General features: G+C 37.0%; 1 protein-coding gene across 1 annotated transcript in view; it reads right to left on the reverse strand.

Annotated features, from left to right (window-relative positions):
* USH2A (usherin) overlaps nucleotides 1-26070 on the reverse strand; it is a 391368-nt gene that overhangs the window by 44258 nt on the left and 321040 nt on the right. The window contains exons 56-61 of the mRNA XM_052681187.1: nucleotides 23966-24073; nucleotides 23236-23419; nucleotides 22237-22394; nucleotides 15043-15201; nucleotides 13739-13901; nucleotides 7667-8021 (exon numbers count right to left, since the gene is read on the reverse strand). Of these exons, the coding sequence (XP_052537147.1) occupies nucleotides 7667-8021; nucleotides 13739-13901; nucleotides 15043-15201; nucleotides 22237-22394; nucleotides 23236-23419; nucleotides 23966-24073 (1127 nt within the window). The remainder of the gene's footprint in view (nucleotides 1-7666; nucleotides 8022-13738; nucleotides 13902-15042; nucleotides 15202-22236; nucleotides 22395-23235; nucleotides 23420-23965; nucleotides 24074-26070) is intronic.

Genomic DNA, 26070 nt, shown 5'->3' on the forward strand with positions numbered 1-26070 from the left:
ACCACCTTCTTTAGCCTGATGCTGGTGGAACACAAACGCACTAGAGGAAAGCAACGTAGTACAAACAGCTGCAGCCTGATGGTGCCTCAGTTGTTCTGGAGGCTTCATGTAGAGAAAGTTCATGCCCTAATCTAGGTTAGATGCCTGAAGTTAGACAATGTAAACATCTCTTGGAAGAGTAGATACTACATGTGTCTCACTCAGCGAAAAATAATTTTAGAATGGGTAAAAACTGGATCCTGCACAAGGAGAAACCCAAGGATAAAATATGCCAGATATTTCCAAAAAGAAAAGTAATTTCTTTGTAGAAAAAAATTACCTATTGATCCAGACATTCTGCTCTAATCAATTGACTTTCTCTGCAGTTGAAAGTGACTTCAGGAGCTTCACTGGCAGATGTTGCTATTTGAGCAGCCTTTACACTGCTCTTACTTATGCCCACCGGCACACAGTTCCACAGGTTCACCTTGCAGTTCCTCAGCCATATCAGAGAACCCAATACGCCACTCTGTGATACGCCCAAGCCTGGGGAAGCAAGAGGAGTTAAACTCCAATCTGATATGAAATGGAGTCTCTGAGCAATACGGCAGGAGCTGGACTGACTGAATCAATCTTTAAATTAAGAAGAAAAAAAATATATCACTTATATCAAGAAAAAAGCTAAGGAACTTATGATTCTTTCTTTCGGAAAGGAAGCCTTACTTCATAGACCAGGCTGTCAAGGAAAAATTAAATAATAACTGGGAGTATGTTTGAAGCAGCAGGAAGAAGAACAGAAAATGTATGAAGATTGTGAAATAACTATAACTTCTGAAAGAAACTATCAAAATACTGTTTGGTTTTTTTTTCATTATTATTATGTTAGAAAGTACTGACATGAAAACACATGATAACATCTACGGTTTGGACAAATCAAGGAAAACTGTTATGAGATGTGGAATCTGCCAGTCCTGTATTACTCACAAAAATCTACTCCACTTGTCTATTTGAGTCATGTTAGTCACAATCACGTGGGTTGTGTGATTAGACATGGGCAAGCACAATTCTATCACCAATCTTACTTCTGGCCTAAGATTTTTTCAAAGGGCAAAGTTATGTTAACTTCACATTTCACACTGAATAAGGGAGAAAATATTGAAGAAAATAAGTAATGAAATAAACTCCTTTGCTGTAACCTTCACATATTCAGACCTCACAGATGCCAGGTAAACCTTTCCCTACTGCCCTGAATCCTAACTAGCAATGATTCCTTAATTCTTGGCAGAGCTCTCCAGGATGTAAAGTAATGTTTCTGTGGCTACTGAAAGCATCCAGGGAGATGCTGAAGTAGTCGTGGTTACTATGGTATAAATAGAAGTGAGCTTGAGTCTCTCGCTCTTCCTTTCTCACTTTCTCATCCAGTTCTATTACCGTAGTACTTCAAAATCATTGAAGTTGTGCAACAATCCATTTTGTCCTTTCTGCTCTAATTAGGCAATTCTACATGTCTGTCTTGATAGGTGGGGCTTACTGAAGCACTTAATCAGTTTCTGGAGGGGCATCGTAGTGCCAATCCAAATGCTTATTTAAACAGAGCTGTAGTGCCAAATCCAGCATATTCTGCAGCAGCATGGAAACAACAGAGTCTGTGAGACACAGATTGCCTCTCACGCTTCCTTCTTTTTTTAAACGGCCTTCAATGTGAAGGAGCACTCGTCCTGTATTCATCCCGAGTAAGCATACCAGACTTCAATCTGAAGACAGGCTTTCCTGGCAAATAAAACAATTACTGCAATTCCAGTACGAGCCCTTCCTGAAACTGTGCTAACGAGGCTCTGAATCTTAAAAATTGCTTTTAAATCACAAGATTCATTTGCAAACCCATCACATATAGCACACACGTGGTAGGTGTGGGTCATTTCATTGGAATTAGAAAGCAAATGTCTCTATACATGAGAGGTCACCAGTTGTTGCAAGTTAAAATCTTTTCACTGTTAAGCATAATTAAAATACTCTAACAGTGGTTTCAGTAATTTAAACATTGCAGTATTGTTGTAATATTTTTCTAGGCTTCAAGAGTTCACAATTGTTTGGTCCAATCAAATCTGGGAACACTGGAGAAGTTATCACCCATCAAGGTAATTACTTTCAAGTTGAAATAATTACTCCATCAATGTTAATGGTCTTTCAACTTCAATAAAGCACTCACCTGCCGATAATCACAGCTAACCTCTTGCTCTCATGCAATTCCCTCTCTATTTAGCAGGTTATATTACAGCCGTTAGAGTGGTCACTTGTCCTGAACAGCTGCTGAATTTCACTTTGATCGGCTGTGAACCATAAAAAAATTAGTCACCTGTGTATGATTTCCCCCTAACCCAGAAGCCCTTGCAGAGCTAAAGAGATGATCTTTTGGCTGTACTAGGGCATTGCTGAAGCAGCCATCTTGCTTCTGGTTGTGGCTACTTTCCTCTCCCTAACAGCAGTATGGAGCCCAATTAACTTTTGCCCTCCACTGCTGTTCACAGCTTTCATTCTTTACTAAGTAGCATATCTTCTGAATTTATGGCTTGTGCAGGGACTCCTCCATTTACCCTCATCTTGCTTTCTTACAATTCAGTCAGTTTCTCAGGCATCTGTAACAGGTATGTATAATACCACTCCTACTCTTTGGCATATTTTTCTTATTCTGGCATCTGTGGTCTACATTTTATCTTCTGTAGGGAAGCTGTAATGTGCAGTCCTACATGTTGCACTACTGAATAATGCTATTATTAAAGTGATACATCCAACATTGTCAAGTGGTCAACGGTCTATAAGAGGAAACAGAAATGAAAGATTAAGTACAGATATATTAAGTACTTCTGAAAGTGATAAGTAGAAAAGTAGTAACTCTGGATGCAAGATTCAAGAGGTCTGTAATCCTGCTTAGAAGGCTTGTGTAAATGGCAGTACTGGTGTGTTTAGATTTTCTTCTGATAACAATATATTATATATGAAGTTTTACAGTAAGCAGTTATTATTTCTTTATTCTAGTTATATATTTAATGTAAAAACTAGTGTCTGGATGTAAAAGCATAATCATGCAAGCCAAAGCCTTATTTTCCTACCAAAGCCTCTATTATTATTGCTATTCTGCAATATGTCTACAGATTTCCCTACCAGAGATGAAGCATCTGCCAAGAGGAGCTTGGCCAGTGTAGTTATATACCATCTCCCCACATAATGTAAGTAAGCCAACATATGTTCTCAGCTGTTAGTATAGCTGCATCCAAACCAAGGGCTTTGCCAGCGCAGTGATATCAGCTAAGAGACATGTTAATTTTTTACACCCCAAGCTGACATAGCTATGCCAAAAAAAACTTAGTAGGAAAAATCTGGCCTAAGAGCTTCACACTGCAAAACACAACATGAATAGACCTATGTTTCTAGGTAGGCACAGATATAAGATTCCCAAGGAAGAAGGCTTTCTAATGCTCACACCTCTCTATTGCATCCTGGAAGAAGGCAGGCTTGACATGCAAAAGCCTTAATTCTGTAGAACAACAACAGGGGTCACTGCTGAATGCAGGCAGGGTTTTTCTGTACAACCCTTGCTTCCTCTTGTCCTTCTCCAAGAATTCTTAACAGCTCCATATTGCACTTTTTACTCATCTTCTTGGCCTGTTTGAATTCTCTTACATTAAGCAACCAACTACTTGATACAATTGTCACAGGAGGACAGCGTTACATATCTGCAATACATCTACTGAGCAGAAGTCCAAACTCATCCATGTTTGAATCTCACAGCAACATTTGACATGCAGTGGCTAAACAACTCTGATGATTTGCTGCTGTTTTCTGACACTGGCTTTACAGTGAAATCAGCTCTGATTCCTACATTCACAAGCTTAAGCCCTGTGCTCACAAGAGAAACAGTCTGATTTGTCAATCTGGTCATTTTATGCAGGTTTCTGTAAATGAGAACTTAATGTCAATCCATTCCTCTATGAGCGCATCTGTCTGACAATAGTGTTGTCAAGAAGACACTTCTCCCTTTAGAGGGTTAAAATGAAGTGGAAGACGTTGTAGAAGCAGCTTGCACTGCTGTAACCAGTCTTGATTTGACTTTGTTCTGCACATAAACCAAAACATCAATTTAACTTGCTGTCACCTACCACCCGTCAGTATACTCCTGGCCAAACAAGCCAGGGAAGTTTACTTTTTAACAGCAAACCCTCGGTAAGGCTGACATGTACAGAATCAGCAACTGATGCTGCAGGGGAATCCCTATACATGTGCATGGTAGCAGAGTGGAAATCTCATTTTTATCTCCACAGGCAGTGCTTAAAGTGGTCAGTGATAACCTTACCAATACTGGACAGCTACAACTTTGACACATCAGTTCAAATACAGATTAATACACCTTCACTGGAGAAGAAACAGGAAAGTAGCCTACATAAAACTATAAAATGATTTGGAAACACAGAAGATGCTCCCCATTTGCCTTGGAAATGGGAAGAAAAGAAATTGCCCCATTAGAATGGCCTGCAGTGGCATTAGCAATTAGATGTATCCTTCAGTGCCATCAGGATAGTGTTTGGACTTCAGTCAAGCTTTAGGTCTCGTTGCAGACAACCAGGGTATGGCCAATAAGAGGGAGGGTGGGATTGGCTAACGTGATTCCAGCACTGCTTTTTTTTTTTCTGGAATAATCTAATGAGATAAAAATGGAGTCTAACAGATTAAATAAAGGACCGAACTCATTGCTCGCTTAATACTTTAAGTCTTGCTTGTAACATGGAAGCTTGTGTGAGAGAATGACTAATGGTGTATCCCACGAGGGAGCTCCAATAGAGATGCTTTAGGAGATTAAATGATTTAGCCTAGTACCCCTGAAAGCTATATTTTAAAGGGGCAGAAGTTTAATCATTGAAATGCTAGTTCCTTCAATAAAATTACATTTTAATTAAAGTGTCTCATTCACAAAGCTACAGTTAAGGGTATTTCAGCAATTTCATGATAAAACTCTGTTTTAAAGGGGCTATAACTTTGAAAGTTGCTATCCAGGTTTTTGCCTGTTGGGATAATTGACCTGACCTCCACAAGATATCTTTGATAACAGGACTCTATGCACTGTGTCAATAACTTTGATTCAAAGCTTTAGTTCCGCTATATTGAGAACAGAAGAGGGAGGATTCAGTTCTCAGCTTCTCAGTATAAATCAGCAATAACTCCACTGAGTTAATGCAATTGCAACAGTAAGTGCAACTGATGGAAGGGCTTTGTGGAAAGATTTCTCCCCAGAAGGTAACACAATATTTAACAATTAAAAAAATAAATAACAAAAAAAAAAACTGGCAAAAACTACAAGGGCTGATCCAAATGTAATGCCTCCTATTATGTTGGCCTACAGTGTCAGAGGTGGATACCTGCGGTATGGCATTACAGGTAGAACCTTCTCCTCAACACTTCCTTACATTTTGCTGCCATGTGACAGATGGCAGCAGAGGGGCAGTCTGACACAATTGCATCTGACATGGAAGTGCATATGAAGCAGAAGTGTGTTGCTGAATTGCTCCACACAGAAAAAATGGCACTCACTGATATTCATCAATGCTTGCTGAGCACTTATAGAGGCCAAACAGTGAATGTGAGCACAATGAGGTGGTGAGGAGTGTATTTCAGCAGTGGTTTCAACAACATGAAAGACAAGCCACGTTCTGGATGGCCATGCAGATTTTACTAGCACAGCATGAAGGATCTTGTCATCTGGTAAAAATGCACAGCTAATGGTGGTGACTGTTGAAAATGGAGTTTTGTAGCTGAGAGTTTGCTCTATCAAACAGTGTTATTGTATTCTTTATATCCATAGTAGTTTCCATGGAAATAACTAGGAGGCATTACTTTCAGTGACCATAAATATTTGATAAAATTCATGACAAAACACAGTACAAAAAACATGCAAGTCAGCTCCACCACAGCACTAATAGAGTAGCAATACATATGCTGCCAGAACGTAATTTTGATTCAGGATGGTGTTTGAGGAAAGAAAAGGATTTTGAATCCAGGAAAACACTGATTCAGTAAATAATAGCTTGTTAATTTAAAAGACCTTTAACTGATGCTGTTAAAGAAACAGTCTGTGGCAACATTATTTAAAGGGTCATTTTGGTAGGTTTTATTACCCACACTACAAACATCTTGGACGTTTTGTGTTGTTGTTGGCATTCTTAGAAGACATTACAATGCATCACTGGCCAGGTCAATTTTGATGCTCAGCAACACACTGCATGCTGCTGAAGTAGGGTGTTAGGAGAAGCCATACCATTTTGCTGGTGTTAAAATTGTAGGTGTTTCATCACAATTATGATTGTGATTATTTTTTAAAAACAAGTTAAGGGAGTGAAATACAACAATCCTACTGAAATTCAATAACTTGGGAATTCCAATCTACTTTTTAAAAGCTACCACACTGTATATTGGAAATGTAACTTCAGGTTTTCAGGTGCATAAAGGACATATTCCTAGCATTCTCTTCAAGATTTGTCTTCTGTTTCAGAAGGACACATTACAAACTTAATACGTTTGGACTTTGAAGAGTACATGAGATTCCTGAACTGGAAGCTTCTCCCTTATTTTCTTGTCAAGGTTTGCCTAAGGTTGTTACTTCAAGGTTACTACTGGGTATTCCAGAGATTGTACTTTACAATTCCACATGATTGTCAAACAGAACGCTAATTAATTGCTTAATTAAAAGTTCAGTGGCTTTTCAGCATTATCCAGTAAGAACATGGACTGTGAATTTAATTTAGGCAAAATCCTAGCTTTGTGGAGTTGAGGTCGCACGGCTGTGGAAACCTAACTTTGTTAAAACCACCTTAAGCATTTTATAAAACCTTATTTTCAGGAGGCTGCCAAACACAGCAGCTATCCTAAGATACTGCAGTACAATTCTATCACCTGACTAGGTGCTGTCTTTCTCTAGGAAGACTGGGATATTGTATATAGATAGGAGCGGTAGTGGCAACTGCACAAAACACAACCACCACTTCCTTCACCAGTTTACCCACTGTTCTCATACCTTTTCCCTAATATCCCTCCACATACTACATAGAAAAGTAATACAGATAGTCATGTTTGCAAAGTCCCTCAAAGGGGAAAGATATCTTAGCAGTGCAAAAGTAACGTTTCATGGTAAGTAAGTGTAATGAAAGTAATAGATCTGCATTCGTTACTGATGAATTAAGAAGGGAATCTTTACAAAAGTGTATGTGAGCAAATGCTTTGCATATGTAAACTACTTAATTACTAATGAATTCACTCAGTTTATGATTCCAATTGAATTAAAAAAAGCAGCATGACGTACAAGGACCGTTTTTGTTCTTCGTGCAGATGTTCTGGAACTATTTTGACAGTCAGATAAAAATCTGAAGACAGTATTTTCTGAGTAAGGTAAAGTTAGATGCGTGTCCTCCAGGCATGAGCTGTGTATATTTTTGAGCAACTGACTTGATCTACTAAAGATTAGACATTAATATGAAATGTTTCAGTCTTCACTGGACTAATCCCAAAGTTTATAACAACAAACTACTGGCAATTGGGAAACTCCACTTTCCAAATCCATGTAAAATGAGATTTTAAAATGCCACAGAGATCAAAACAGCACAAAAACAACCCAAGCCTGATTTTCTTGGCCAGTTCTTACCTTCACAGTTAGCGCTGTAACAGCTGGGATGCTGAATGTTGGATCACTACGCTTTTCTTGATAGACGACTCGATACAGAGTTATAACACCATTGGGAAACACAGGCTGGGTCCAATTCAGCCGCGCCGAGTATGCACTTGTTGCTTGTGCTGAAGGGGCTGCCATGCCCCATGGGGAAGCCTCGAGAGTTTGGATTGAAGCCCACAGGCTATCCACTGACCCCACAGCATTTTGAGCTCTGACACGATACTCATAGAGAGTAAAAGGCTGTAGAGCATCAGATGCATCAATAAATTCCAAAGCTCCCTCAGCCCAGATGAACAAAAGCAGATCTTCTTGACTGCCCACAGGACGTCTGAAATGAAATCAAAGACAATTCATTTAAAATTGAAAATAACTTTTAACAGTCACACTGTAGCAGATAATGAATTTCAAAGTTCATCCTGCAGCTCACAAAAGTACAGAACACATTTTTATTCATTATACACATGCGAGGAACTGCTTATTCATCTCTGCAAGTATTTCTGTGAACCTGTGTTAGGTGCTCAGGTGTGAAAAAGAATTTTTGGCAATTATTTAATCATTATTCTCCTTCATTGAGAAGGATACCACAAAACACATTTCAAACAGGTGTGCTGTCACACTCCATGCTATCAGATTTGCATTATCTGATGGCACATTGTTCTTCCAGGATAGAATACATCAGATATGAGAATTTTAAAATTTTGGAAAGTGAAATTTGAAATCTATTTTAGCTGAAAAGTAAAGACTTAGATTATAATACAGGTGCAATTTTTTCAACATTTCTCAAAATTAAATCATTACTGGAGGTATGCACCTTAGGATTGCTCACTTATGGAAAACTCACCCTAAATTATTATAGCAAAATGTTACGTAGGCAGTAAGGGATAAATATTCTAACACAGCCTCAAAACCAAAGCTGAACACTTCAATTCTAGTTCGTTCACAATAAACATCCCATTTACTCTTGTAAGTGGAACAAGCAATGTCTTGTGCATAAACAACTCAGCAGAATTTGCAGCCCTATCACAAAAACTCATTAAAATATCACAGAGTTCTTTTAATAATAAATGGTATATTTTTCCAGTGCTGTTTTGGTTTCAAAAATACAAACTTGTTCTAAAATACAAAGTAAGATATATGAAGACAGCTAACTGTATAGGCTTTTGGATATGGATTTTTTTTTTTTACTTACCTTTTGTTGATTTATATATAGATTATACATACCCACACATATTTGTATATTTAGCACACATCCCTACCAAATATCTGCTTGTGTTGAACCTGGAGATATTCTGGGTATCAGAGATGATTACAGATGAACCTCACCTTTTTTCTAATGTGGCCACTTCTAATACATTATTTACAACAGATGTAAAAGGGAAAGCACTCATCTTCAAAACCAAGTTATCAAATCAATTCTTTCACTTGGCATAAAAATGTTTGTGTGAAATTAAGTTGGTTACATTTAAACACTGTGATAAATCTCAGTGACGGCTGTGCTGTACTGCAATGAATTTAAGTATTTTTCTTACTGTTCACAAGAACCTTAGCCTTTGCAAAACATAAAAGCACTTTCACCCTTCTTGCCAAAAACAAAAAACCAAATTACATTATCTGCCACATTTATTGCAAGTAGGGCAAATTTGCAGAAATAAAATTGGTTTGTCTCTACCAGGTGTCATCATCACTACACACACACAGAAGCTGAAGAATATTTTTTTGGCAAGAGAAAACTTGCATTTTGCAGAATTCTGTTGACTTTTATCTTTCTAGAGCACTGCTAGGTACTACTTGAAAAATACATAATGCAACTGTTTTTAAAAATGGATAATCTTAGCTGCTTTGTAATAATACATATCTACGTACATAAATAAAAATGTGAAAAATATAAAGAATCCATTTGTGTACACATCAGTGTATTCATTCTTTGTGCATATATAAGGCATGTATGAGCACACTGTTTTCTTACATGAAACAAGAAAATTTTTGCCTAATTCTGAGATAAGGCCGTATGGGCGCTGTGTAGACTGTCTACCTCAGAACAGGACTTTTGAGATAAAAGATCTCTTGTGTGGTAAAAGGTGCAAATTATAAGATGTGTTGATACTGAAAATTGTGTTCAACCATCAGAAGTGGTTGAAGAATGTCAAGTAGAACAAACCTGAAAGATTCCCTAGCAATTCTCTCTTGCAACACAACGAAATAGAATGTGGGTACAAAATTTCTTTTTGACCCCAAAATTCCATCAAATGTTTTTAGTACAAACCCAGTGCAGAACTATCTCTTGGATCTTGCTCACTGACTTAATATAAGGCACAATTCTGAATGCTGAACCACTACTATACCTTTTTCCCCGCACCTAAATGCATAATCCTCTCCCTCTGTACTCAAAAAACATGCCTAAAGATCTCTGTCGATAATAGAGAGTACGTTATAGTGCAATAAAATTGCATTTAATACCTGTCTTGTCTGGCCAAGCGCTGTGGCACTTAAATGAATGCATACATTTATGTTTTATAAATTTTACAAAGTCTGTGATAAACAGTTTTTCACACTGGAAGATCAAATTTGCCACCAACTGTAATCTCATCCACAAGCAAATCTGTACAGTGTAGTCTGGTTAAGTATTTAGATCTTATTACTGTTGAATATTTAATGAATGAAACTTATGGTTAGGTAAATGGTTCCATCTGTGATGCTAAAAACCAGAATATCTTCATGTATGAATAAACTTTGAACAGAAGTGGTTGAACAGTCTGTAATCATTTCAATCGTCTTAAGATTTAAGATTCAACTGCTCATTTAACTGGAAGTGTTTCTTATGTACAATGAGCTGCAAAGGAGAATAACATTTCCAAGAGCTGGAAGCTGTCTCTTAATCTACATAGTCTGATTTGCTGCTCACATTCGTTTTAAAGATGCTCAGATACAGTTATTTTTATAAGGGCAGATTCTCCCTGCCCCACAACCAATTGGAGCAAGATGACATGAAGAGGAAAATATAATCTTCTTTGTGACAGATGTCTAATAGAGCTATATGCAGAGGGCTGCAATGCTAACTGCAACTCTGACTCCTCAGCCGCCTTATGTAGAAGGGATACTCTGTGAACCCCTGAGGTCAATCCAGAATTCTTACACACATATTTATCTGTCATTGTGCAACAAAAGTACGTGTTTGTGTGGTGCTTGTTGGCCCTGGAGTAAAACACTCCCAAATCATTCTGGGGAGGAATAATGCAACATCAACAATAATCCCCCTCTACAATTTTATATCCAACTAAACAAAGCAGCCTTACTTGCCATTTGGTTACAAGCCTATACTATTGTTGCTCGTATATTTTAACATTTTTCTTTCTTTTTCTATTTACAGTTGTTAACATAAAGAAAATCAACCAAAGGAAACTGAGATTACTGCATGCAATGCACAGTTAGTTAGATTAGGTATTATACCAATTACAGGTATGAATAAAACTCTTCAGTAGTTCTTGTACCCCTTGATACATTCACCCATAATGGTTAGATCTGTGTGCCTTGTCTCTGGTGTAGTTCACATTTAAGACCACAAGTGTAAACAGTGAAGTTTTCATACATAATCAGCTTAGAAGCCCCCATAATGTAAGTTAGAACAATCAACAACCATGGAGACATCTCCTCTGTCTAAAATTGCCTGTTTTTTCTGTGTCAGAATTGCTCAGCTAATGAGAGCTAGACTCACATATTTGTACTAAATAACATAATCTTGCATAACTTGATGCTGAGACTTAAGCACAAAATTCAGAAACTCCCTTAAGCCAGATATGAACCCAACTCCTTATAATTTTAAAGGCAATACTGAGTCACCTCCTACATCCTACATGACATGCTGGTAGTCAGTAGAGAGTAGCTCCATTAGCCAATGTTACCTGTGTCTTATTAAAAGAAGAAATACATCACTTATTACCATAATACTATTTTTTTCCAGAGCACAAGGATGTTACATAATGATGAATGAAAAGAGGAGTGGAATGGGGGATTGTCTCATGGACCACATCTTATCATTCCCATCTCTTCTAAGCCAGTCCTTGCTAGAAAACTTTAAAAGCCTCAGATCTGTGTTTAAGATTGTTATATGAATACAAAATAAAACATCATGGTCTCTATTATCTTAGACTAGTAGTTTAATTTTCAGTTTCTAACAAAATGGCTGCAAACACACCAGTGATTTTACAATTTGAGGAGCAAGCATGAGTCTTGTCATTTTAATGCAAAGATCTGCACGCACACGCACTCTAACTCCCCAAACATTCCAGGTTTAATGAATTTATTTTGGTGCAGATGCAGTAAGAAAAAGGTACACGATGAAGAAAAAAATATATGCCATAACTTCCCATGGAAATAATGCAGCCTTGCTGCTATAACAATGTAAGGCTATGTGTGGCTACAAAATGAAAAAAAAAACTATGTGCTTACATCCCATTTCTGATTTTTTTGCAGCTATCTGAGAAAGATTTGATATTGTTGTTGTCTAAGCACATTTAAACTTCAGCTGAAATAACTGCCAAGTGATTCATGCCTATGTAGGTGAATATAACGATTGTATCTGGAGCCCCAGTGCGCCATTTTCATTTCACTTTAAATAAAAAACAAAATGTATCTATGTCAGTCAGTGCCCTTCTGCTGTACTCAGAGGTATCAAACAGGCTACAATTATGATTGTGAAGTGATTGTGTCACATTGCAGGAAGGTTTATTGCTTTTGAGTCTGCTAGGCAGTAACACATTCTGTTTCATATTACTCTTTATATCATTGTTTGGCTGTGACTAGAATAATCAAATGCCATCAAATGCTGTCAAATTCAATTTACAGTATTTTTCATTGAAGCAGGCTTTCTGCATTATATTTCCTGTTTTCCCGTTCTATGGCTGCCATGGAATAGCAGCAGTAATCATCAGCTTTATTTACAAAACCAACAGACTGAGGACATGTCTTAGGCTATAACACACACTTTGTTTCTCTTTTTACAGGAGGGAGACCTGGTATTTTTTGGTCAGACAATTAAAAAATAGCAAACAAAAGGATATTTCAAGAGAGTGGGAATTTTTAGAGACTACTAATGTACTTATGAAAGTGAATTTACATCAATAAACACTGCAGATTCAAAAAGGTAATTTGGTTCTCTGTCTTCTCAGTTGGAGCTCTAATATGGTAAAACATCCCAAACTCTGTGTAAGAAGTCAGGTTCAGCCCAGCATGTGCTCACCACACATATCTGTAGTTGGAAAAAAAACAGGAACTTCAGAGTTTTAATCCATGTCCAACATGTGGCTTGAGTTTTATGTCCTCTGACTTTCTAAAGCTATTCTAGAAGGATCTCTTCAGGAAGGTTTTAAAGGATCAATGGGCACAGCGCTCTGCTACTTTGATACTTCCCTAAACACGAGTATCTACGTAGGAAAATCTTCACACAGAGCTTATGAAGCCCCTCAAAGGGAGTGAGATTGTCAGTCAGCCTTCCAGACAGCTGAGAATGAACATCAAGGAACATAAAGAGCTGTAATTTAATTGGAAGATTTTATAGAATGAAACTGTGCTATAATCACATTCCAGATTACTTACTTACTTAACAACAGGAACATAATTCCTCTTAGAAAATTGTCCTGTGTTAGGAATCCAAATACTGTTTTTGGGTTTGAAAATTTCAAGAATACTGAGTTACTCCTGTTTCCACTCCACATTTCTCAACTGACTTATCAGTGGGCTGAAGAATGTACCTACTGGTGTAAGTAACCACAATAGGAGCAGCTATGGTACAATTTTTATCTGTCCTTTCAAATTTTTGAAAATGTATTTTCACCTGCTTTTTGTTATTTGAAGGTCTGGACTGTGATTCTTCTCTCAGTTTTTATTCTCAATATGTCCATCCATACATAGCATCCTAATACAACGTTTGGAAAGAAAGGAGAAAAACTTTATCATATACTTCCATATTTTTTTTTATTTACCTCCTAATGTATCAAGGAATCAAGCAGTTCAGTATGGCTATAGAATCTGAGGTGATAAAGCATTTACCTGTGAATAAAGTAGTTGGTAATGATGCCATTTGGTTTCTTAGGTGGTGCCCATTTCACTTCTATGAGTGCAGATCCCATTGCTTTAATGGTAGGTGGGCTCAATTCTAGAGGAGGCGCTTCAGCAGTTCTTGAATACGTGCAACCACCCACTCCACATCCACCTACAAAACCCAGAAATTTGTTCAGAGATGAGAGTTTCTTCCTCAACAAAACAAATCATTTTAAAAGTTCAAAATACAGGAAAATAAATGTGTTCTCCAAGTAAACTCCATAGAGGGCTACATTTACATGATGAAGACAGTAAATCATCCAAGGAAGCAAAAACCAAGAGGACACTTTATGAGATGTGATAAAATAAAAAATAAAAGGTATTTAAATAATCACTGGTTGGGGTTTCTTTTCCAAGTTAAATTATTTAGATGTTGCTTCAAACACTGTCTAATCACAACTGTTATTCTGCCCCCATAAAACTCTTTGGGATCTCCTAATGGTCTTTATAATGTGCAACAACGTCCCCAGGCCAGTAAGATAAACATCAGTGATAGAATCTTAAAATAATGTTTTAAGAGAAATTTGAGGAGGAGCCAAGTGGGATTTCAGTAACATACTAGAATGACAGCGACAGAATCTCCTTTTTTTCTTCTATTAACATCAATTTTTTCTTTGAGATGTAGTTCAGGACTGAGCATTTCTAAAGTAAGCTACCAGAAATAATAGATAATACAGTAAAAGAGGATGAATCTCAGGGCAAAAAATGAGGCAAAATGCTGCCTCATTTCACCCACTTTCATTATTAAACACTCATTTAAATAAGTGCAACTTCATCAGTGAAGTTCTCCTGACTTTCTCCAATACAGATGTGAAGATAATTGGTTCCAAGTTATCACTGTAGAAAGATTTGAATAGGATTTTGAAATTTTCTACTAAGTTTAAGAAATTTTGTAATCTTTAGGCTCTTCCATAGTATCTTTATGATTACTATATCTTCCAGGTGAACAGTTGCAGAACCCATTTTGTTCTGTGTGCACATTTTCAAAAACTGTTAAGCTATTTGTGAAGAGTTTGTAATAAAATTGCACATAGTGGGTAAAACTCATTTTTTAAATCTCCATGTAAATTATTCATGATATAACATGGAGAAATATTTAATGCTACATTCAGTGCTAGGCTTTCTTTTTACTAGGTAAACATTTCACTCTGATGTAGAAATAGGATTTTATCTGTTCTGCTGAGTTGAATCTGTCTGGCAAATCTCCATTTCCTACCAGTCACAGAGGTGAGTCTTTTAAAAAAACCTCTTACCATTCTGGCATGCTTGTATTCTTATCTCATACAGGGTGAAGGGATCTAGGCCATCCACAAAAGCAAAATGTGCCTGACCTGCTGGCTTCACTAGCAGAGAGGGACTGCTTGCATTCAGTAAAACGTTGTATTCCAAAGGCGTATCGACAGTGAATATCCCTGTTGTGACACAGAAGAACCAGTGATTATCTGAAATACACCAGTGTAAGACAACTTCAAAGAGACATTCATCATATGCAATTTTAAAAGCAAGCTCCTCTGGAGGTTTTGCCTACAGCCTCTTTCAGAAACTAAAACCATTTAAATATAAGCCGAAAAAGATCCACCTGCAGATCACAACTGGAGGATACACATTACAGCCCTTAGTTAAAAATCAAAATTCTCTTCAGTCAATTCAAGTGTTGCAATTGCTACTTTGGGGAAGAGGAGCGACCTTATAACTGAGAATCAGGCTGCTTTTATTTCTTTATTTTGGAGGGCTAACAGCTACTAAGCACCGCTTTTGGAGTACAGAGTCATATGATCAAAGAAGTGAATTGCCACCATTTAGCAAATTATCCCTTGTTAGCCCAGCAGCAGTACCTCCGTGTAGGTGCTTAGCCTACTCTACTAGGAAAGTACAATACACTAGTTTAAGGCAACAAACATGTCATTTCAGCTGGTATAAAACAAACTGTCAATTTCTAGTTTTTGTTGAAGGAAAATGAAACTGATTTTTACTCTTGTTTGAATTCAGACATTTTTTCCCTCCCTATTCATCTTCCCATGCTGTCAATTACTTGTTTTCAGTTCGGCTGAGAAGCTGAAAAATCTATCAAGAGAACAAGCTAAGCCATATGCCATCCCTTCAGAATGACTGGCAGAGGTTCCTGGCTCTTCTCTCGTTTCCTCCTGCATGGCTTTTCAAAGATTTTTTGTTTGCTTCTTTGTTTTTTTTGCAAAGGGCATGCAGAGTACAACTACATTAGACTGCAGTTCTTTGCCTTGTCTGCACCTTGAGAATCTTTCTGTAACATTGGAAAAGAAGCTCATTCTTTCTCCTAATTGTGGCTTTGGTGTTTTTCTGATAAAGTGTCTGGGTTTATACTATTATTTTGCAGCTATTAAGAGATTTTTTTTCTAGTGTGGTAGATATGCACATTAACTGGAAAAAAATAATTACAAGAAATTGGAGTGATTTCAAATTTCTGTAGTGCAATAAACAACTGATATACTTTGGAAGATTAGAAAGATATTTGAAATGCCAAGTTTTCACAATTATAGAAAGAAAAATGGGACGAAGATCCCCCTTCAAATAAGAATATGCTGCATCACTAGAAGCTAGACAAAGGAAATGCTGTTACTCTAAGCAGCTGAAAAAAATAGCCCTGTAGTGGATGCATGGCTTCAAGCTGATTCAGATGATCAGTCCACAGGAATAAAGTGGATATTGATATTAGTCTCTGAAGAAGAGGTGAAAGCAGAACAAGACAGAAAGTAGAAAAAATACAAAGGTAAAATTTTCTTTGTCAATACAAATTTGGAAAAATAATGAAGAGCTGAATAATAGAAGGATAATTTTTAAATTGTACAGGATACTACAGAGGAAAGCTGAGAGATGATCTTAAAATATAGTATAGCTTCTACAAGAAAGAAAATGATTTTTTTGTAAGGTAAGCTCATCCTCTGGGCAAAAAAAAAAAAAAAAAATCACCAGAAAACTTATGAAGTTGAACTGTTCAGAATGCCTGGTTTCCCAAGGAAGATTAAATACAAAAACTACAACTGAATCCAATCAGTAATATGCTGCAAAGGACACCTAGTTCGAAATACGACTCATGTCCAGCATTCAGTCTATATATCAGCAGGAATGCTAAAAAGAAATCTGAAATGTTAAATGTCTCCTAAAACTTGCAAATATATTAGGAATTATATTACTAATAAGCCTATCCAGCAGAATAAAATATTTTGAGGAAGCAAGCAAGAAATTGCAAAAAAAAATTACAGAGGTACCCTGAAAAATTCAAATATTCACTTGAAATCTTTCCACAGTTTGATGAAATTCACTGAATGCTAAAGATCAGAGGATCACTTCATAATCTAAAAAATAAAGAAATAGACTCATACAACACAGTAGTGTGTTAAGAAAAAACCTTGCATATTCCAGAATCGCCTTTAGCATCTGCAGCCAGTCTGCTGCTACTATGTGTGCTCTGATGACTGAAGGAAACAAAATGGGCATATTTGTTAAAGTCAGATGGGAAACCACATGACTTGGTTAGTTCCAGAGTTCATAAATTTATGTCAGAATAAAAGGAACCGTAAAAGCACAAGTGAACCAATTTACCCTAAGTGCAAATGGCAGTTTTGTTATTTGGTGTCAAAGTTAGCATGAGCACAATGACAACCTGCCATAACACATTTTCATGTTCACTAAAGAACAAGGATTTACTTGGTTAATATTCCCAGCAATACTCTTCTTCATAATTTACAACAACTAGATGCTGATAGGTTATTTAACATTTATGAAGTTAAGATGTAATCAGAAAAACCCTGATTATCTTTACAAATAAAAAAGTCAAATTATTCCACTTTTTTTTTTCTCTGCGACTTCATTTCACAGCAGGTGCACACTCTGCAATGGGACAAATCAATCAAATGAAACCTCGTTTTTTGTAGGCATATTTGGGTAATGTTTAATGTACAATTCTGTGCAAAAGCTCTGCAAATTCACTTTGACTTCAAAACTGGGGTAACTCATAAAATAAAATCTGTAGCACGAGATACTTGGAAGTGGGACAAAAGTCACTTTCTCTGTTACAGACTGATCACTAAAAATCTCTTTGAAGTCAATTTATGAAAAACTGTTGAACATGATGTGAAAGTCCATCACAACCTAAGCAAAATAGATGAATTGTTTCAGTTATAGTCAACCAAAACTAAAATAAGGATATAATGTCTTTTATGTAAAAAAGAAAAGTGTGAAAGGATAAAGACTAAATTAATATGTTAATATTTAATCTCACACAATAAAAAATATATTTGGTTTTCTGAGATTAAGTGCTAAAATTTATGTATCCAGGTATTTGTATCAAGTGTTCCCAACAAGACTGGGGAGGCAGCAACAATGGAGTTGCTGATTACTTTCAGGATGCAAAACTATGAACGTGGAACTTGAAAAATTTGGCCTGCAGTGATGTGATGTGAACACTAGTTTATGTAATAAACAAAAGAGAGGAAATATAACATTGCCTTAGCAAAAGTCGGTACAATTATTAGATCATTTTGATCGTTCTTCTGAAACAAAGTGGAAACCAGGTTAGTTGGTGAACCTAAAAGATTAAGTTCAGAGACAAATGACATTCAAGTACAGGGTTTGATCCAAACAGGAATAAAGTAGGAATCAAGACGTGTTACATAACCTTCACTCTGATTTGCTAAAGCAATCTGAGAAATGGTTGAAGTAGAGTTTTAAAACATGATGAAAGAAGACATTTTAATCTGGATAATCATTAGTGTGCGATGTAAATAACGCAGGAGCAGAGGACAGAATCTTACCTCTTTTGAGCTTATTATTACCAGCAACTGAAGATATCTAGAAGAATTAGGCCCACAGCGAGGACAAGTGGGGTTGTCAGTGAGTTGCAATGCAGGTTGGCTACCTGCCTACCCATCAATAATATCTATAGAAATGCCTTAGGAGATTTGTGCGTTGTTTGTTTGTTTGTTTTTTCAATACAGCTTTTCTGCTTCAATCTGTTGTCACCTAACCTGGCAAGCAGCTGAACACCACACAGCCTTTTGCTCACTCCCCCACTCCTATTGGGATGGAAAAGAATTGGGAAAAAAGTAGAACTTGTAGGTTGAGCTTAAAACAATTCATTAAGCCAGAAAAAAAAGGAGAGAAATAACATAAATTATAATTATATAAGTATACACACAGATATACATATAAATGTGTGTATACATAATATAAATACACATACAAAACAAGTGATATACAATGCAATTGCTCACCAGTTACTAATTGATGCCATTCCTTGAGCAGTGGCTGCTTCCCAGCTAACTCCTCTAAGCTTTGTTGTGTTTTTTTTTTTGGTTGGTTGGTTGTTGTTGTTGTTGTTTGTTTTTTGTTTTTTTTTTCCCCATGTTGTCATATGGCATGGAATATCCCTTTGGCCCACTTAGGTCAGCAGTCCTGGTTCTGCCCCTTCCCAGCAACTTTTGCCCCCCCTGGTCCCCTCACTGGCAGGACAGTATGAGAAGCTAGAAAACTGAAATGTCCTTGGCTCTGCACATCACTGCTCAGCAGCAACTAAAACATCATTGTCTTATCAATATCATTGTTCTCCTAAATCCAAAACATAGCATCATACACTATGAACAATATCAATCCTGCTCCAGATAAAACCAGGACACAATCCATGACACTAATGGTTGTTCCATAATAATTGTAACATATCCTTCTCCAACATGTCAGTGAAATGTACTGTACCTTTGAGGTCTGTGTATTGAGGCAATGCAACACAAGATAATAGGATACCTATTTCAGACAGTAGATTCCTATGTTCTACAGTGAGTGAAGTGTGTCAAATATTTTTTTTGAATCCATCACTTTAGCCACTACTTGGCTACACTGCTATTTAGTGAGTAAGGAGTTGTGAAATGATACATATCTATAACGTTATAATATTTAGACAGATCACAGTTTTGAAATATTATGATTAAAGCAATACAAAAGGAAGGTCTGCATAACGTGATACCTGTAATTAATCCTGAGGGTGAATATTGATCAAAATTTATTACAACAAATTAGTAGGTAGAATGCCAATCATCCCTGATCATCCCTGATGCCACAGACAGGAGGACATAATGACAAAGTACCATCTAATGAAAACTTAGTTAATATAAATCTTTCTTTTTTTTTCATGGAGTCTGTATAAATTAAAGCAACTGTTTTGTCCTAGAGTAAATCCCATTCCTTATAAAAAAAAAGCCAGATTCTGGGTTTAAAATGAAATCTGTATTATTTCAATATAGTGTATTGGATTGATATGTGAAAAAAATATAGAATGTGGAAAAGAAAAGGTTACTTCACCATGCAGTGACATGAATAGGGATAAAATGCTTAGGCTAATTCCATCAAGCTAGGAATAGTTGTGGCCTTAGAAGTCTGCATGTATAGGACCTGTTAGTGGCCTGTGTACATCATTCTAGATTGGAACATCCAGAACAAACTTCCACCTGCAGGCACGAGTCTTTCTCTTGTGAAAAAGCAGTAAGAACACAAAGGTTTCTGAACAAGCAGGATTATGAACAGTCAGAAATGCTTCTGCACACATGATTAATTTTTTAATGCTCCCCATTTCTGTAAGAAAGATCAGCAAGTGGCCCTGGGGCTGTGATAGAAGGAATAGCATTTTTTCTTTTTTTCCATCTATCCTTACAGGGGCACTGCACAAAAAAAAAAACCAAAACAAAAAAAAAAAAAAACCACCCAATCTCTTGTCTACACTTAAAGGCTTAAATAATTGACCCCACATGGAGGAAAAGAAGAAGGGACTGAATCACCAAATATCCACAAAGGTAAGATAAGTTTAGAGGGTGCATCCCAGTATCTGGGAAGAAGGACACGTTCTGTCTGAGGAGAACGATTCCTGCAGCTGTGTATATCAACCCTTCATCCTCTACAGCAGATTCATAATGTCCTATCTCCTCCTCGCCCCTCTGATAGTGTGGCTTTGAGAATACACAAGATTCTGTATACACAATCTTACTTGCAATATATCCAAATGTAGCACACACAGCCTGATGCTCCTTGCAGGCTTGTAAACTGCTACAAGTAACAGCAATTTGAGCAGCTGGAAAAAAAAAGTCTAGAACATGAAGGAGAGCATCCCGCTCAACACAAGCCCATGCTTTTCCAGTATACTCTTATATTTTAAATCTATTTAAAACGTTGCTGAATATTTTGTATCTTAAATTACATTTATTATCAAAACTCTAATACAGTATGAGCCACTTTCCAATAAAACCAACTGTAGATTATGTGCCATTCGAATTCACCTGCCTTCTGCTAGGTTCTAAATCCTTCCAGGCAGAAGGGGGAAAAGTTTAATTTAAGATTTTAATCTTTTTCATATATTATAGCATTTCTATAATGGATTTTGTGCTTCTGAAAACTAAAAGATTGACAGCTCAGGGTATTATAGATTTATTAATCATTGCTTAAATGGGTAGGGTGAATGCTGCTAAGCACTGCTGCAATACTTGCAATCCCAGCACTGAAGGCAAAATACCTTTTCTAGGTCACTTTATTTTTTATGTCAATTGATGTTGCTGTGACTGCTCTGTAAGGCACAAACATCTTAATAATTAGGAAGAGGTGACATCCAACACTTCTGTGAGTTCACTGATAAAACACATATTGTTGCTAGTATGCAAACGTTTGAAGTGTCTAAAAAAACCTGACCTCACTATAACTGAAAATAGTGTAAAGAATCTGGAAGACACCTTGCTGGAAATGAACTACAGAAGACACTGTTTTTCATTTCTTCCTTTCTATCCTACCTCTGTTGAAGGCTAAGACAACCTAATGATGTTCAAGAGAAGAGGAACAAGAGGAAAAAGAAATTATGAGCCTTTGCTAACTCATCATCCTGCAAGGTAATACATCCACGTAACACTAAGGTGCTGTAGCGAGTTAAATTTATTATATATCAGGGTCAAAGCTAGTGAAGGATCTCTGTATTGCACTCTCACACCTCTTGTTAAAGGAGTTCAACACAGTATACCTGCTGGACACCTGTACACTTTAATTGCCAGCATAGATAGCAAGACATCACCAACCCAAAAGGTTGGCAGGTTTCCCTGTTGATAACTCAGGTTGTTTGGAACATAAGAGAAAACTTATTTTCAGTATAATTGCTTTTTTCCCTCATACTACTTGTACTCAGTAACAGTTTATAAGATCAAATTAACGCATGATTTTTGATTAGCTAATCCTCACAATACCCATGTCAAGTATATAGGTCAACAATATTAAAATAATATGTCTCCAGGAAACAGTAGATATAGATACTGGTTATTTAAATCACGCAGTAAAACCAAATACACAGAATAAAAAAATCAGAATGATTGAACTGCTTGCCTGAAAATAGTGTTATTCCATCCTTTCATTTTGCTACAAAATGGTACATAGAAATATGTTTTTACCTGGCATGTCCCAAGCTAGAAATATAGAATAAGCATCAATTACTGTGACATTATATGGAACGTGAATTTTCTCTGGTGTTCCTACTGGTGTTTGTATAACATATTCATCACTAGTGTTGCTGCCGCCCCAAGTGCTGGCTTCCAGCTGGTAAACATATCTGCACAAACACAAAAAGATCAGTAGGCACTAGAGTTAGAAGCTTTAAGCATGTCAGTAATAGAACATTCACATTTTCACTAGTTTAAAGTGAATAGACTACAATAACTGGATTAGTGAACATTATCACCTTAAAGATTTCTTAGATAATAATAGTTTTCACACTAAAATTTGCAGTAGTTTACATAAGAGAAATATCGATCCTCAAAAAAAATGCCCAAACCTATCAGAATCTCAGAACTGCCTATTCAATGTATCAGGAACTGATGCTTTTGTGCCAGTATGTTCAATATTCACAAAAACATTATAAACCACATTAACTGCTGACTGTCACAGAAAGCCTTTATTTTTTCCAAGCATATTCCTTAAGAAAATTTTACTCAGAGGGCATTGAGGCACTGGCACATCTGCCCAGAGAAGCTGTGGTGCCCATCCCTGGAGGTGCCAAAGGCCAGGTTGGATGGGGACCTGGGCAGCCCTGCTCATGACGGGAGGCTGGAGGCTTTAAGGTCCCTTCCCACCCAAGCCATTCTATGGTCCATTCTATAAAAAACAAACAAACAAACAACTGATAAAGGACTATCACCAACAAAAGAAAAACAAAACAAGGTTTGAATCACATTAACTTATTCTCAGAAAAAGAACAAAATAGTCATTTAATCAAGGCTTTCCAACATTTAGAAGCTTCCTACAAGTGCCCCTTACCATTTTTTTTAATCAAAAAGTAAAAAAGGAAGAGATTTTTTTTTTAATTAAAGGAATAACTTGCATTTTTGTACCTTTCAAAAACACACATTTTCAACACCTTCCACACATTACCAAAATACGTTAGTATACCTTACCTACTGTTAGGCTGCAGGTTAACATCTGTGAAATTCAGGTCTCTACTACCACCCAAGAAAATCTGTTCTTCATCACGAAATAATCGATACTGAGTAATGAGTCCATTGGGCATCTTTGGTTCACTCCAGTAGATTTCTACTTCTGTTGAGCTGACTATGACATGATGAGGTTTTGGCCATACCCCTATTAACACCACAATGGCACTAATTTAACTTAATGATAGAAACATAAAGATGCATTTCATTTTCCATTTCTACAGTTTGTGCTGTTGCTTTCAGCAAATGTAATAAATGCATTAAACATTGCCAGAAAGAGTGACAGAATTTAATACACATTCTTAATTAAACACTCATTAAATGTATCTAACTAGACAAAATACAGATTAATGGAGAACAAAGTCAAAGTCTCTGGCATTTCTGTGTCTAATTATCTCTGCACATTTATTTGTGGTTTTAAAAACATACATCTATTAAATCTAACCTTGGTAATTTCAAGATGAATGTGGAAAAATTGTCATAAAAACAAAGCATAAAAACATAAAAAGTGCCAGGCAGTAAGTGTAAAGACAAAGTGATGAGATCCAAGAAGAAAGACAAATTCTCTTGTGTAAATTTATACATGATAGCTTGATGGATGATAATGGAGTTTTGCACCTTGTTAAACCATTAAAAATACAAGACCTAATGACTGTATCATTGCAGGTCTATAAGAATGTCTTTTTCCCCTTACCATGAGGAGCAGCTTGCAAAGTTTGACCTGAAAGTGGTTGACTGGAAGCACAGCCAGCAGATGTACATGCAGTAAGCAGGAAGGTGTAGTTAGTGTATGGCTGCAGACCTAGAAAGAACAGAGATTAGGCTAAATGCTGACATCAGGCATTTTAAGAACTGTGCACCTACATAGGAAATACCGCACCGTAAGGTAAATTTAACTTCTAGTATTTTTGGCAAACATAAAATTTGAGTAATTCTTCTTTACATCCGAATAATACTGAAATAGTGAATTATTGCTAACTTAGAAATATATACTCTACAAATTAAAAAAAAAAAAAAAACAACAACAAAAAAACCTGACAAAACAATTCAGATTGAGTATGTTACTATACTACAGCGGATCTATATATGTTCTTCATTTAGACATATCTCAGCTTCAAATCAATTTACTTAGATAGCACCTGCAGCACAGGAGCAACAGTCCAGACCTCGGCCCAAATGAACATTCTGATAATTTGCTTTTTTTTTTTTTCCTTTTTGAAACTACACATAATAATTAAAATGTTATTGGAAGTCACCATTCTTGGCAAAGACATATTCTCCACCACTGATGATGGCCATGGAAATTCAAAGGTTTCCAACAAGTAGGCACCTGATTTTTGCTAAATCTGCTGTAAAACAATCAGAAACAGGAATGATAACCAGGTTTCAAGACATTAATGTTATTTACTTACTAAGTTTTAGGAAACTATTTTTTTCAGCTCAGACCTCTTATACTGGGCATTCTTGAATGGGACTACAAGAGAATATATTGCTTTGATCCTATCCTAGAAATTTTCAAAAATCTTTGTGCCTTGTGTCAGTGACTTCAGTTTTTACATCAAACTGCCTGTAGGTTACCAAACTGAAAGAAGAAAAGTGGACTCGAGGGTAGCAACAGGAAGAACAAATTTCACAGCAAACCTGTTAAAGACTGTGATGTGTCTGCCTTTGTGCCAGCCAGCAAGCAACCTAAACAGAAATGAAAGCCCCAGAGAACTCTCTTAATCCTTGGACCATCTCTCCTTCAACACTCTCCTACCCTTCTTTTGCTGTCACTTTCTAACCCGCTGCCCCACATGATACAAGAGACCTGCCCAAGCCTCTTCCCTGTCATGAGCCAGGCAGCAGTGCAGGTCAGCAGCAGGGCAGGCCAGCAGCAGCTGGGGAAGCCTCTGCCATGGACACTTCGCTGGGGCTGAGCATGGCCAGGATGTGGCCCCAGCTCGGTGAGGCCAGACAGTGCTGTGCTGGTGATGGAGGCTGGCACATCTATGAGCTTGGCTAAGGGCACAAGGCCAGGCTGGAAAATGGGTCTGTGCCATTCCTGTGACTTCCCTCATCGTGCTCCACATCTGCATGAACCTTGGGTTCGTCCCTCCCTGATGTCTGCTGAGCCAAAAGGATATTTGCGTGCAGACTTCCAATTAGGCCCATCTACACCGAGATTCTCAGGAGGAGTAACCCTACTAAACACCACAAAAGCTGAAGCAACAATCTTCTATATAGAAGTCTTCTTTTTGTTATGATTATTCTGCCCTGGAGGAGGCACAGCTTGTACACAAAGTGAGGCAGCAACCCTACCTGCAAACGACTGTGCCATTGTCGTACAGGCCATTTCATACTGCTTATGTAAAAGAGGCTGAAGTAGGATTAGATAGGTCAATTCACACATATTATCTAGGTCAATTTGCAAGTACTTGGCTTTGTGATCATACTTGTGATGTAACTCGTGGACCTAATTGTAATTACTTCAAGAATAATGCTTTTCTGTGAAAAGGAAAAAACGCCTGGGCAAGATCTTTGTTTACAAACAAATCCCTGCTTATAGCCAGTATGACGACTTTTTAATTAAAATACATAGAAAAAAAATAAAGTAAGAATGACCGATTATGTAGAAAGGTAAAATAATGAACGGAAGCATGCAGGCTGCTTACAAATCGGATGATATGTGAAAGAGAAAATAAAGAGATGACTCAGAGGGACAGCCCTGATTGTAACCTAATCATGAATTGGAAGAGAATAAAAATCATCTGAACACCGAGTATAAAAGTAAGATGGGAGGAAATGACACTTGCAGAC

Source organism: Tympanuchus pallidicinctus, unplaced genomic scaffold (genome assembly GCF_026119805.1).
Source record: "Tympanuchus pallidicinctus isolate F22 unplaced genomic scaffold, pur_lepc_1.0 scaffold1, whole genome shotgun sequence".
NCBI classification, from domain to species: Eukaryota; Metazoa; Chordata; class Aves; order Galliformes; family Phasianidae; genus Tympanuchus; species Tympanuchus pallidicinctus.